This window comes from Polyergus mexicanus, unplaced genomic scaffold (assembly GCF_030449975.1).
Source record: "Polyergus mexicanus isolate NDT 795.1 unplaced genomic scaffold, iyPolMexi1.0 SCAF_12, whole genome shotgun sequence".
In the NCBI taxonomy this organism is placed as follows: domain Eukaryota; kingdom Metazoa; phylum Arthropoda; class Insecta; order Hymenoptera; family Formicidae; genus Polyergus; species Polyergus mexicanus.
Window position 1 is genome coordinate 2,841,898 of NW_027223332.1, and position 14,659 is coordinate 2,856,556.

At 36.9% G+C, this 14,659-nt stretch overlaps 2 protein-coding genes across 5 annotated transcripts in view; one reads left to right on the plus strand and one right to left on the minus strand.

Annotated features, from left to right (window-relative positions):
• The first annotated feature begins 1,071 nt into the window (after nucleotides 1–1,071).
• Nucleotides 1,072–3,341, plus strand: LOC138938425 (oxidative stress-responsive serine-rich protein 1). The gene is made up of 2 exons (XM_070305375.1): nucleotides 1,072–1,359; nucleotides 2,191–3,341. Exons 1-2 carry the CDS (start codon nucleotides 1,283–1,285, stop codon nucleotides 2,876–2,878), a joined length of 765 nt encoding a protein of 254 aa, XP_070161476.1. The 5' UTR covers nucleotides 1,072–1,282; the 3' UTR covers nucleotides 2,879–3,341.
• Nucleotides 3,342–3,376: 35 nt separating this feature from the next.
• Src64b (Tyrosine-protein kinase Src64B) overlaps nucleotides 3,377–14,659 on the minus strand; it is a 61,192-nt gene continuing 49,909 nt past the window's right edge. For 3 of the 4 annotated variants that reach the window (XM_070305366.1, XM_070305368.1, XM_070305367.1), the window contains exons 2-7: nucleotides 11,730–11,956; nucleotides 11,059–11,250; nucleotides 10,134–10,344; nucleotides 9,789–10,042; nucleotides 8,890–9,600; nucleotides 3,377–8,783 (exon numbers count right to left, since the gene is read on the minus strand). In XM_070305366.1, coding sequence (XP_070161467.1) covers nucleotides 8,569–8,783; nucleotides 8,890–9,600; nucleotides 9,789–10,042; nucleotides 10,134–10,344; nucleotides 11,059–11,250; nucleotides 11,730–11,772 — 1,626 coding nt within the window. In that variant the 5' untranslated portion in view covers nucleotides 11,773–11,956 and the 3' untranslated portion in view covers nucleotides 3,377–8,568. The remainder of the gene's footprint in view (nucleotides 8,784–8,889; nucleotides 9,601–9,788; nucleotides 10,043–10,133; nucleotides 10,345–11,058; nucleotides 11,251–11,729; nucleotides 11,957–14,659) is intronic. The other variant, XM_070305369.1, reaches the window with a different exon arrangement.

The following is a 14,659-nucleotide window of genomic DNA, read 5'->3' on the forward strand; positions in this document are numbered from 1 at the left end:
CCGAGTCCTTTTCCTTCAAACGTTGATCCTGAAAAGTTATGAGAGTGAAACTTGTAAAATGGGACACCCTGTATATATATATATATATATATATATATATATATATATATATATATATATTTAATTATATGTATTTATATTTTATTATATGTATTTATATTTTATTATATATGGACCTTCTTGCCGGAATATAAGATAATAAATTCGAAAACAAATAATTGTTTAAAAAAATACATTGTAAATAATTTTCTTAAAAACAATTATTTTTTCATACTAATTGATACGTCTCATTATTCTGTACATAGAAGTATTACGGTAAGAAATATGTAATGAGAAATAGGGGATGCCATTAAAAAAACGGAAGTTGACCTTCAAATGACCTTGAAAATGACCTTTAATGTCAAATCCAAGGTCATTATTAAATAGCCCCCTTTGTTCCCTACAACTTTTATCGGAGTCCTTTTCCTTCAAACGTTGATCCTGAAAAGTTATGAGAGTGAAACTTGTAAAATGGGACACCCTATATATATATGAAAGATATATACATAAAATCTTTCGATACATATTTTTATTTTCTTATACAATCTCTGTCCCTAATAATAAGGATAATTTAAAAATGATTAAAAGAGCAATATTTGTGCGTTATATTTTTCAGAGAAAACAAAATTTGAAGAAATGAGAAAAAAATTAATCATATGCAATTAAGGATATATATTGTAATAAAAGAAATAGAATATACGATAAAGGGGGGAAAAAAAAAAAATTTGCCCATACATATGTTCTAATAAATACACGTGCGTCAAAATTTCGCGGCAAATTTCAACCAATGGGAGGACGCGAACTCGCGCGACGCCATCTAAGATGGCATCCTCTTCCGGTGTCTTCGGGAGTCGCTGGTCTCCGATGTCGCGCAGTAACGGTGTTTATTTACGTACGCCGTCGTCGTGCGATTAATTGATCGCGAGTTCGCGCGTCTCTGAAACTCGAATTCGGACGCGGACGCCGTTCGTCATCGTTTCCTGCGAAAGCCGTTCGCGCCAAATAGCGAATTGTCAAAGCGAGGGGTAGGAGGAGGCGAGAAATCGTGCGACAAGGATCGCTCCGCTACGCCATAGTCATCGTGCATCGGTTCCATCCTACGTCCATCATCGTCTACCCTACTGTCTAACCTATCCGTCGTCGCGGTTTGTTGTGTTTGTTCTGGACGTTTCCGAAATACGCGCCTGTCAAATCCGCGATGCTACGCTCTCGTTGAAAAGAGCTCGCAGCCAAGTGACCGAGTATGGGCGACGAGGACGACGTGTTGCCGGCACGTCTGCAGAGGCTCGAGATTGATCGTCGCTCGACGAGTTGCCCGCAGTAAGCGTCTCGTTTCGTGTCAATGAAAAGAAATACGACAATAATTCCGAGACACCGTATCCTAGCCCATCCATTACGTTTCGTGATCGTGACGTGTTTAAAAGGCGATGTTAGAAATTCTTTCGTATTACTGGCATGTAAAGTTTTGGCTTCTTTGTCAATCAACGTTTCTCCTCTATTGACCAATCGAGCTATCGAAATGCCTTGCGACTGTATACTCTTTTGCAATCGCGGTCAAGGTCTGGCAATAACGTCACGGTATATTTACAATCGTACACTCAGACGTGTTTCGTTCGCCGAAAATCATCGTTTGCGTATCGGATTCTCAGATTTGTGTATATTGGTATTGATCGAGTAAAATGCGGCTCGATTTTATGGAGAAAAATATTTTAGACGCTCTATTTTTAGATTTGTAGACATCGAGATCCGCGATGCTGAAAATAACTAAATAGCGTCGATAATAATCTTAGAAAAGACAGATCTATTACTGAATTATGAAGTGTGGATTATTTGAAAGACTTTTAAAAATATAATAATGTTTATATAAATGATATTTAACAATTGAATATATATGTATAGGAACTTGTATATCTTCAATATTTTTTAATGAAATTAAAGGCTAAATATTTCCTGTAATTTCTTGTAAAATGCCTTTCTACGCTTCCTTATTTTTTTATCGCTGTATATGTTGATATCTCGTATGAATGTCGATAGAAATGTATTAAAAAAAAAAGTTATTTCCAGAAAGATCATAAGACACTTTAGCAGATTATTATCTGCTTTTTCGTGATATATATCTTTTTGCAAAGTAATTTCTCTTTATTCTTTCAGCATTGCAGCGACAGACAAATCAAAGGTGATAAATCTATTCAAGATATTTGGCGAGATTTCTGATAGCAGTTACTTATTTCGAAGGAGATCGATGCCCAACAGGCCTACTATGTTCTCAGTCAATCCAAAGGGCATTAAAAGTACAACGAACTTCAAGCCGTCTAAAAATGAAAGAGCGGTTGAGAAAAGCAAGAGGAGCATTGTCCTTAAGGAGGCTATTCTAAAGTTAAGCGATCTTCATGATATTTCAGTAGATACGCTCTTCAAGGACACGTGTAAATTCAATATTCCCACTAAAAATTCCAAAATAATCGATAAGTCAGTCATGAAGGACTTCAAGGCGCTGAAAATCAGTAAAGATTGTAGATTGGCCAAGGACGACACTAATATTCAGGATGACGAATGCGAGCCCGGCAATTTTCAGCGCGCTCGCAGTAACACGATGCCGAATCTAAAGAGGTGTCCTGGTCCAGGCGGTGGAGAACAACGAACGGCAACCGGACAGTCAGATACGAGTAGCTCGTCTACCCAACAATTGTCGAGTTCGCCGAATACTTGTTCGGTACAGGCACGTATATCGCCGCCCTCGTCGAGCGACGTGACGATCGGTGAACTAGCCGGCTACTTCGAAGAGTTCGTCCATATTCCAAAGAAGATGTCGCATATGGCGGAGATGATGTACACTTAACTGTAAAGTATCTTGAATTATGCATGTACCGCAAATATAAACTTTCTTTCCGTGCACAGTTTTCTCAGGCTGTGTATATTTCATTCTCTATATCGTATCTATCTGTTTGTTTATGTCTAATTTAATTCACTAAATTATTTTTTTAATATACTTATAACATTGGCAAAAGAAGAAGAGAGCAAAAGGAATATTTTTACTTTTGTTTCAATTTCTGTATAGTATCACAAAATTATTAATATATATCGTGTACAATGTGTACACACATTTTACAATATAGCGAGATATCGATATACTTTCTTTCGTATTTCTTTATCTTTCTTTCATTATTCGCGCACTATTTTTTTTTTCTTTAGTATATAAAAGGGAATATGGAATATTATATTATCTGTATTTTTAAAAAAAAACTTTTGTATTATGTGAGAGAAGAGTGATTGGTTTTAGAATAAATTACATAAACTGAAAATTACTATCGTAATATTTATCGAGCACCCATACAAGCAATAGATGTTTTTATATGTATATTTCTGTATCTTTGCATATACTTCGTCTCGCATTAGCTATTTGATTGACAAATAAAATTTTTATCCTACGCAAATAAAAATAAAACGTAAAACTTTCTATAAGACACACGTTAATAAAGGTGCGGTATTAATATGATACATAATATATTTATCTGCATAGGCTTACGACAATTAATAATAATATAATAATAATATAAAGTAATTAAGTTACTTAATAAGCTTTGGTATATAAACAATGACAACAGCGTATTGATCGTTTTCGCTTTAGATACAATACGAATGAAAATGCACGTCGACGCGCGATGGTGCACGATGTGAAAAAAAAATGCGAACGAAAGAGAGACGGGTGTACGAGAAAAAATATTGTTCGCTATTTGATGTGCGCATCACGTGACACAGTTCCATTCTGTAAACGATTATATCGTGGATAATGGCTATCCTTTTTAGTGATGTGATGCTTTCGTGGCTGCCGCGAGACAATAATGTCGATCCTTATATCAAAGTGAGTGACAGAGAGAGAGAGAGAGAAAAAGATTTGTCCTTATATCACAGATTTACCGAAAATTTTATTTGAGCGGAGCCACGACGATAGAGTCTTTCTCTCCGAGGAATCGCGCGAAATCCACGATTAATTAAGAACGTAATTTTCATTAAGTACAATATGCGTAAATCGCCGATCTCGCTTTGTTAGGTCGCCGTATAATTAAAAAAAAAAAAAAAAAAAAAAAAAAACATTTACAAATAAAAGCATATGTGGGAACGATACGTCCGAAGTTGTTTCCCCGATAAGTTTTAAACGGTATGATTTATGTCATTATCAATATTGCATAAGAATTATATAAATAATTAATCGTTTGAAAATACTGCTTATTTAAAAAAATGTATGCCTTTTCTTTCACCGCGTATGTTAATAATAAATATAACATTTGTTACAATGCTAAATAGATGGAAACATTATTATGTACAATTGTGCGAACGATAAAGTTATCGTATTGAATAATTTGAAAAAAAGGGAAGCTCGCACACACACACTTTAGTAAAAGAGATGTCGCGAACAGTCGGACATACAGTTCCCGATATCCCTGTTCGAGAGCAACGCGTATCGGCTTAATTTAAACAATATCAGTCTCTAGATCCAGTGGAAAAAGGCCAAACGACGCCTTTACCATAATAATTTGTAAATACATGGTCCAAATGTGATCCGGATGAAAACAGTCTACGCGAATATATAACGCGAACGCTTCGGGTCGTTCGACAACTCGTCACTTTCTTTCGAACAACAGAGAAGTCTGAGAAACATCTGAAATACGTCTAGAAAAGACGTTTTTTATTTTTCAAATGTCTTTCTTCAAAGATGTCTAATAAGACGTTTGAATTTTTTAGAAATCCCTCCCATCTCTTTTGGACGCCATAAAAAATGGTCTAACGGATATTTAAATTTTTAATCGTATCATATATATACACTTACAAGAATTTTTATCTTGCAAATATCTTTAGGCGCCTTTACGATGTTCGCGAGACGTTTCTGTTGTCTAGATTGTTCCGGTTGATCTAACACGTCAGTGTTCAAACCCTACGCATTTCTAATCTACGACCTACAGCAGCGATCATCATCATTATCATCATCATTATTATCAGCGAAATTTCCAAGTGATCGTTCATCATGAGAAAACAAGTCTATCGGTATAAAACGCTCATAGAAAAAATGTACTGGACGTAATACACCTACTCTCTAACGCTACGTAAACGCGAAACGCCTTTTCACGTGAACTCTTCCATACGACATCGTTATAATTTCATTGAGAACACGTTGCGCACCGTACTGTGTAAATATCGCCATCAGGATTCCATTTATGGATCTCGGGATCTTTACAAAGTAAGAGAGAGAAGAACGAAAGTAAAGACTGCTATTAAATAATATATTAAATTATATATTAAGCGCTACTTTATATTTCAAACACATTCTCTCAGTTTATTTCATAATATCTAGGAAATTATTCTCTTTTTCTGTTAACATTTCTTTTAACAAAGAATAAAGACGCGAGATTCATATTGCAACGATGTTTTAATTTGTAGCGCAATAATCGACGGATGTATGAGTTTGTCGTGCATCGCGTTATTGCTCACGATATTCTCTTATTTAGCCATATTAAGAGGACACGTGAAAAGAGGACACACGCTGACACGTGGATGTAACAATTTCCTACGCTCGCATGCGCGCAACACACTCGCATTTTGCTTTCGCTTTAATCACTTGTATCTATCGTACTAGTATCTATCGTATCGTAATCTATGGCTCATCGTGTTTATCGTGACATAATAAAATGTATACATTCGGTATCGATCGCACCTGGTTAACCAACTCTGGCTCTAATCGTTTTCTCTTTTAAATCGATTTTAACTATGATATAGGGAAAAAAATTCGATTATCATCTCTTATATTGAGCCAAAAAACTTGATACAAAAGTATTTAAGAGAAAGACTAAATATCAAAATTATATGTTCTCTTTACTTAGACAAGTCTTTAATCATCTTATTTAATTCAGCAATTAAATATTTCTCTTCATACCCTAAGTTGAGACATGATTTAAATAGAAAGAAGAAGATAAATCGTCACTATTAACAATATTGACAATGATGCAAATCCATTCAAATGATTGCATCAACAATATGGGTTGAATAATTTCAGTTAACAATTCGCCATTCCTTTTTATATTACAGATTACAAATATGTAATCTTACAGATCGAGACAATAATGATTTATAATATTAAAGTATTATCCATCCACTTGTAGTAATTCTTCAACGCGACGATTTTTATTATATATCCAATATAAATATAATAAAACCGCCTTTAAAATCTTTCTGTGTGATGCTATTAATAATCTATTTTACGTATTTTGTATTTCTCAGCTTCGTTTTTTTTTTATAAAGCTTTAAATCGCACTGATAATGAGGTAATTAAACAAAATGGCATTAAAATCAGAGTTGGTTTGAACCGATTTTGGAACAATCGATTCTCATGTGACATGTCTCGCGGAGACGACATTGAATTCTGGGAAATCGAATGCGGTTCGCGAGGATATTTTTTTTCCATCGAACCATAAAGAGAGCAAAATCGCCGATCCCGGCGAGACTGACACGCCTATCACCTAAGAATTCCTATTCTAAATCCGTCGTTTGTGTATGTATCTCTTTTTCTTTTTAGTAGAAAATTTACAATTCTTCAAACACTTTGTACGAGTAACATCGATGACTTAAGTTTATCCGAGATTGCATTTCCGATTTCACCCCGTTCCCTTGTGCTGCGTAAAGCCCATCGTATCGATTTATATCGCAGAGCTGGGAGATATTTTTACTCAAACGCATATACGCATTCGCATTTATTCGTGTATTAGTAACTTTCTTGCCTCTCTCGTGTACTCTAATTTCTATAACCTTCTTGTTTTCCCTCTCTTCAACAAGACCAACGGTATTTTGCAAAAGAGCGTCGTAATTCACACAGCGACTGTCGAAATGAAAAAAAAAAAATGACAACGTCAATTTGTGCGAGGTATTTACTGCGCTTTCGCAGAATGCTTGAATCAGGCTCAGAGACATATATTCGTGCATACTTGAGATAACTTATACGTTTAGAAACGACGATATTAAATGCATCAATGTATTGCCCCAAAAAATCAGTAAAAAGCTACTAGATCTAATTAATTTTTGGCAGACACATCTTTTTGTGCATGTTCGAAAGTTTTTGTCGCCGAGAATCGCTGTCGAAGAAACTCTCGAGCGAACAAATCGTTTTCATGCAATAAAACATCAAGACTTTCGTTAAAATGATACGTATCATGCTGATTCGCGTGTATTTTTTACAATCAAAATGAAATTATTGCGTAGCGATAACAGGCAAGCACATGTATAAATTCGTATACACGATTCTTAGCACTTAGGAGGAATAAATCGTCGAACGTTAATATCTTTTCGAAAATAAAGCTCCGCGCAGCTGTGTGCAATAACCATTCCATTTGAAAATACTCTTATTTTCGAGTTTCTCTCGATGGACAAACTACATGAAAAATTCATAGATATCCTTTATACCTAATTTTACATCTGTCAGAGCGAAATTCAGCCCTCGATTGAAAATTATGCACTCATGATTGAGTTTCACCATAAACAGTATGTGTATGTAATACCAAAACTTTTCTCGAGGACTATATATCCAAAAATTGGATTTTAGGAAAATTCGGATATAACCGCGATGAATCGGATGATCCGAGATCAATAAAATGTAAATACAATGTACTCTCGTACGACAAGTCACGTTCACAATACGCGCAAATACATACACACACGCACGCGCGCATACGCTCCTTTTCACTCTATATATATCTCGTTATCATACACACTAACATACGGTTATATTATATAATCTATAATTTCGAATTTTATCTGCAAACTTATATATCACGTTACTCTCTAATACCGTTTAAATTTACCGGCATTGCTAGTGTCTTTATTGTGGTTGCTCATCGTCAAAAGTATGAAAACATGTTTAAGTAAGTCATTGCAGGTTTCCGAGAGGAAGAAGCGGGGGCAGGTTTCGCCAGTGCTCCCGCGATCTTAAGATTGCATTTTTCGTTTCTAAGTATTATGGTTAAAGCCTGATTAGTCGTAAAGATTAGAATCTTTAATTTCTTCAATTCATTCCTGCAAACGGTGCAAAAATACCGTAGCATACTCAGCTTACAATCCATTTGACGTTTTCGGTGCTAACGTTAACACTAAGGACACGTAAAGGACAAGGGAGGAAGGAGAGACGGGGATCACAATCGAATTTTCGGCAGCATTTGACAGTGATAGTTTAATGAGTTTGCGGCATTCTTTTTCGTAAGAATTGGTCGCAAAAATTCTGTCGGTAGAAAAATTTCGCAGTCGAAAAAATGCCATTCGCGATAACGGATGCGGGGTGGTATTGCGAGGGAGGTTTTCCCACTAGTCTTTTCTCTCTGCGAGAACGATACAGCCAATGCGCGAAGTTTTTAGTAAGGGCAACGAGATACGCGCTAAATAATTTACTTAGCAGTAAATACCATAAAATTCCATGGCACAATTGATGTGGGCTGGATGAAAGTGACCGTGCGGCGGCAGATGGTTTTGCATATATTGATGGGCTGTATATCAGTCCGTCGGCGGTTCGAGATACGGTATTTCGCTAGTGACATTAAACGACTCGAAATAGTGATTCAGGAACTCGAACGTGGGTCGTTTCTCAGGACTGGCATCCCAACACTGTAACATCAATCGATAGATGCTGTCAGGTAGCGGATGGTTTAATGGTTTCGGCATACGGTAGCCCTTGTCCACTTGCTCGATCACTTCGCGGCCGTGCATACCTGAAAGAAAAAAATAACGTCGTATATTAATATATAGAATCATAAAAAATAAATACACTGAGAGAATAATAATCATCACGCGCGAAGATAAAACAACGTTACTCACCGGGATAAGGAACTTGTCCGTAAGTGAAAAGCTCCATCAGCAAGATTCCGTACGACCAGACATCGCTCTTGATGCTGAACCTACCGTAGACAATAGCTTCCGGCGCGGTCCATTTGACGGGGAATCTACTACCCTGTTTCGGACAGTACTCGTCGTCCTCGATCACCCTGGCGAGACCAAAGTCGCAAATCTTTGCCTTGTTTTTCTCGCCGATCAGCACGTTTCTCGCCGCGAGATCCCTGTGTATGAGCTGCTTGCTCTCAAGATACTCCATACCGGAGGCCACCTGAGCCGCGATGTATATCAAATCCTCAAACTGCATGTACTTGCCGTCTCCTTTTCGAAGGAAATCTAATAAGCTACCGTTGCACATGTATTCCTGCACGATGTAGATGGGCTCCTCCTTTGAACAGACCGCGTACAACGCTACCAGATGCCTATGTCGAAACTGCTTCATTATGGCAGCCTCTTGCAAAAACGCCTCGGTCGACATAGTCCCTGGACGTAATGTCTTCACTGCCACTTCGATCTTGTTTCGCCATTTGCCGTAATAAACCTTGCCGAAATTGCCGTTACCCAGTTCCGAGATCAGTTGTATCTCGTTCCTGTTGATCTCCCATTTGTCGCGTAACTCGGGTCCGAGATCCCACATGTCGGGTTGTGGTTTCGGACAAGGTTTCGACAGTACGTGACAAAGACCCAATGCGTTTTCTAGATGACAGAAATATCCTCAAAGATGAATATCATTCAATACAGAGACTTCTCTCAGAGTTAACTTGACTTTGATTCTATTTCCGAAATCATTAATTGAAGAAAGCAGGTACAAGTGTTGATACAATATTAACACAAATATACGGAAACGTTACTAAGACATTATAAATTCGAGAAGCTGTACTTACTGCTGTACGCCATAACGAGAGCCGGTAAACTGGAGAAGGTTTGATTGGTGGCGATAAAGAAGCCGCCATTGTCGAGCGGCTTAATCTTATAATGCTTCACGTGATGGCCCCTTCCTTCCTCCCAGTCCTTCACCGACAAGCTGTAACCCCGGGGATTGTGCTCGCTCGGCCTCACCAAGAACGTACCGCGAGGATTCTCGTCGACCAGCAGCAGCTTGCCCGCCTCCTTGCGCGACACATTTTCGAAAAACCAGCTGCAAAGAGAGCGATACATTGAATACATAATATCTCAACAAGAGACGCGATGCAAAGAAGAGGGAAGGATAAAAAACAACGAATACTCACTCCTCGCTCTCGACCGATCGCTCGACAGCCACAAAGTTCCAAGGAATCAGGCCTTCCTGTAGGGTCGTCAAGTGCAATACTCTCCACCAGTCCGGCTCGGAATCATCGAGGACCTCCATTCGGTCACCTTTCATAAAACTAACATCGGTGCTTTCCCGCGCCGTGTAATTGTACAGGGCCACCACGATCTTGTTGGATCTTTGTGAGTGTGCTGTATTGCGGAGAGAAGCCCAACATGTACATGTCGTCAAATTATTCTCCGAACAATGGAGAAACACCAAGCAATTCGAATCGGTTAAAAGTGTTTTAACTTTGAACAACTGAATACTAAAGTGATTTGAATAAAAAACCTACTCTCATTACTTTATTCAAAGAGTCGACATATCCAGAAATATACAGATATATACGTATATATGGTAGTTGATATTGATTTGTATCTACAGATACACATACGCATTAAATTTATATTTTAATATAAAATTTTTATATAAAAATATTATTTTAAAACATTGTATAAAATTAAACTTGGTATAAAAAAAGAAAAAAAAATTATAGTATAATTTTATTGAGTAAATTTAATTATAATATAATTTTGTCACTCTTTGATGTTATAAATATGAAAGAATAAATCAAAAGTCAAATTTCATTTTTTTATCGTTGTCAATAAATATAATTGAGATCATTCTTATACGTCAAAAAATTGTCTGATTAAAATTAACCGGTTCGAGTTATCAGCGGAAACATTTAAAATAACAGATGGAAACAACGCAACGATTACCAACGCTTAAGCGATTTCGCAATAAAATATAAGATTGGATTATTTGCAACAAACCAAATTCTCTATCTTCGCCCAGACGGCCATTCTAGATAAGAAAAAAAAAAAAAAAAAAAAAAAAAAAAAAAAAAAATAACGTAAAATACACACATGCAGATTTAAGAGGCGGATTCGTTTTACGGGGTTGTTGATGCGATATCTGTAGCTTACAGGGTGTCGGCCTCGGTCGGATGATATCCGCCCGAGCTTGCACGCCTCTCTGATTTGGGTCGGCGGTGTATCGGTCCAAGGAACCTCCATTGCTGTGCTTTGAGCTGAGTCCCGTCTCTGCCTTCTTATAACCTGAACAGAGAGAAGAATCCGTCTCTCGTCAAAGGGGTGATCGATCCGATGAGAAATATATCTTTTGTTTGTATGAATCTTAAGTAACAAACTCTCTCGACTGAGTCGACCTGTTTATGCACCGTCTGATCTAAAATAAACATTTACCTTGAGAACTTGTCCCGGAAATCACAATATCAATGTATGAAAATTTACAATAAAATCAAGAAAATAGAGATTAGCAATTATTAAATTTAATTGACACCATTTTTTTTTTAACGTAAAGAACTTACCTACATCGCTAGCCTTTAGCATAATTTTTTTTTTAGTTCTTCGAAAGATTAAATTCGATTATTATATAGATAGATAGATAGATAGAGAGAGAGATGAATTGATTTTCATGCCATTACGTTTGGCTGTTAATTAATTATAGTAAAATAACGGAATAATTATTCTTATATATAATATGTGTTATCGATGAGAAGATAAAATAGACTCACCGATTGGTTGAGGCTCTTGACGTTTACTGCAACACTTCCCCATGCTGGATCTCGTTCCTGATCTCCCCGCGGATCCTACGCACCTTCTATCCTGGATCTATTTGCAGGACAAACCTCCATCGTCCGGTGAAGCTCGGCCCGGATGGCCTGCGACGTGATGTATCGCTACGAACTCTCAGAACCCTCTCGCCAGTCCATCCATCGCCGTATTATCAGACCTGCCGCTCCTGCAACATAAGAGATCTGTCGTGATTTCGTGCGAGGATTATTATCACGACAATAGTCGCAGGATGCAATGTCACTGGATGAAGGTTCATGAATTACAGTCATTTGACAATAGGAAGTGTTACTATGCTTCGATGAAGTCGATGATGTAATTGCGGAGTCATCATGCGAGGACATCGCAATGACTAATTAAAATGTTATTGATAGCATTATTGCACAATTATAATTTATTTCTCGTTATCGTTATTATTCCCTGATTAGTCTCTAATCGAATCAATTATCAAAATTTTATAAAATAAATGTCTAAAGAGCAAATTAAGAAAGCATTAAAGGATCAGAGAGACTACAGCTTCTTTTTCAAGTACTAACTACATTTTAAAATTTACACGATTTTTTTATACAATATATTATGCGTACTGAGATTAATCGGCTTTGATTTAATTGTGCTTTATAGCTGTAAATGAAAATATAACAAACTCTTGCTTCAAATTTTAAGTAAATCTTGATACTCTTTAACATTCTCTCTTTTTTTATTTGAAGCTAGTTTTACGATAATAGTTGACGTTATGGTTTTTAAAATTGTGGAAAAAATGTGATGCAATAAAATTTTCATGGAAGGAGAAAATTATTTCAATTATCAACGGGCAATATGGTCGACCCTTATAGCTCTCGTAGAGCGACAAAGTAACAAAAGGGACTCTTGTAAAAAATCTCCAAGAGAGTATCTTCGCTAATGATCGATATCCACGAAAGCTCGCGGCCAATTTTACTTAACAGAATACCTACCGTTGTTTAACCAAAAGAAAATATTCATACAAAGAAGAGAAAGCAATAAACAAACAAACAAAAAAAAACTACGAACCATCGATGCCAAAGTATACCCTTCGGATCATCTTCTGTATCATTAAACAGAACGAGGTTTCGTTCGTTTACCCTCAACATGCAGAGAGTTTTTAATTAAACAGCCAGGCTAAAGAGAAACGAGAGCCATAGGATTTTCGAGGAGGGGGTGTAGAAATTTTCATGCTTCTGTCAATATTTTGACACATACATCCCTAACGTTCTTTTTTTTTTACTTGACATTAAAGATTTGAAAATTATGAAAAAAAAATTGTGTGTGCAATGAAATTTTCCTGGAGGGAGAAAATTATTTCAATTATCGACAGGCAATATGGTGGTTGGCCCTGTTTGACGAATGCGTCCATCTCCGCGTTCACGGACATGAGAAACAATTGTCGGGGATCGATTTTGGATGTGGGTCGGTCCTACTTTAGTGCCGAACACTGAGCAAGCGATGGCGTACGATCACCACGTTGTCTCTCGTTCGATTGGCAGAGCTCGACTACGAGAAACCGCTATAGGACAATTCGTTTACACCATCGCTAGCCCCTATCCATGTTTATATGCGTGTACTTATGCAACGGGGTAATACACGAGTAGCGAAACGATCGATATCCCACGGTGTGTGTGTGTGTGTATGTGTGTGTGTTCGCGTATACTATACGATATACACTCGCCATCCGGCAGAGCTTTTACGTGGCGAACAATGCGCTTCGTGGACAAAGACATATTAACGTTAGCATCAGGACGAGATCGCCTGATCCAAGCCATCGTCAGTTTTCACAGGGAGTTCTTAAGTTTCATAAAAGAGCGGAAAATCGTAACAACTAAGCTTGAATAGCTACAATTGTCATAAAGACTTTATTTAGATTCACTACTTATCTTATTGGAAGCAAGTGCAGTCTAATAAATTTTCCGCCCATCTAAAATGTCGTAATATTTCAAATTCAACATGGAATATTATATTTAATTTTCAATATTAAAAATTGAAAATTAAATATTATATGATGATTGCATAAGTTCGTGCCCGATTTTCATAGATGGCATTAAATTACTGCATGGTGGAGTTCTATTGTTTTCGTGTGGTAATTGTTGCTTACACCGAATAGATGACGTTGTCTTATGTCAATTTAGCGTCAGACATTGTTCAGATAAGTCCATTTGTGCATAAGAGAAATCATTAAAAATGAAGAACGAAAGATGCATTTGCGGCATATAATGCTATATGAATTTCGGAAAGGCGTGAGTGTTGGGATTGCGCAAAAAAATATTAATTTGGACCGCGTTCCTGCTCTCCGAATAGTATAAACAATGTAACTCCTTCTGGCATTGATGATGACATTGTGCATGCCTTAGTGGAAAGAAACCCAAGGATTACAATTGAGGATATTGCTGACAGGCTGAACATCGATAATTCAACCGCTTTTCGTCATTTAAAAAAGCTTGGATACATTTCCAAGCTTGATACGTGGGTGCTGCATCTCCTGACTGAAAGGAATAAGCTGCAGGAAAACTGCAGGAGTTGCAATGGGAAATTCTGCAGCACCCGCCATTTTCTCCAGATATTGCGCTTTCAGATTTTTATCTGTTCCGGTCTTTGCAGAATAGTTTAAATTTTAAATAGCAAGAATCTCAATTCCGAGGAAGCTGTCGAAAACCACCTTACAAACTTTTTTCAAGAAAAACCAAGTTCTTTCTTCAAAAATGGAATCGACAAGCTTATAGATCGTTGGAAAACCATTGTAGAAAAGAATGGAGACTATATAATTGATTAATAAAAGTGTTATCTCTAAAATATAATCTATTGAAGTTTATATTTAAATCGGGCACGAATTTATGCAATCACCCAATATATATATATATAT

What these genes read in the sequence shown, in the direction of transcription:
- LOC138938425 (XM_070305375.1), top strand. Translation starts at nt 1,283, where the DNA reads ATGGGCGACGAGGACGACGTGTTGCCGGCACGTCTGCAGAGGCTCGAG. An exon ending in CGCTCGACGAGTTGCCCGCA is followed by an intron (nt 1,360 to 2,190) that starts GTAAGCGTCTCG and finishes TTATTCTTTCAG; the next exon opens with CATTGCAGCGACAGACAAAT.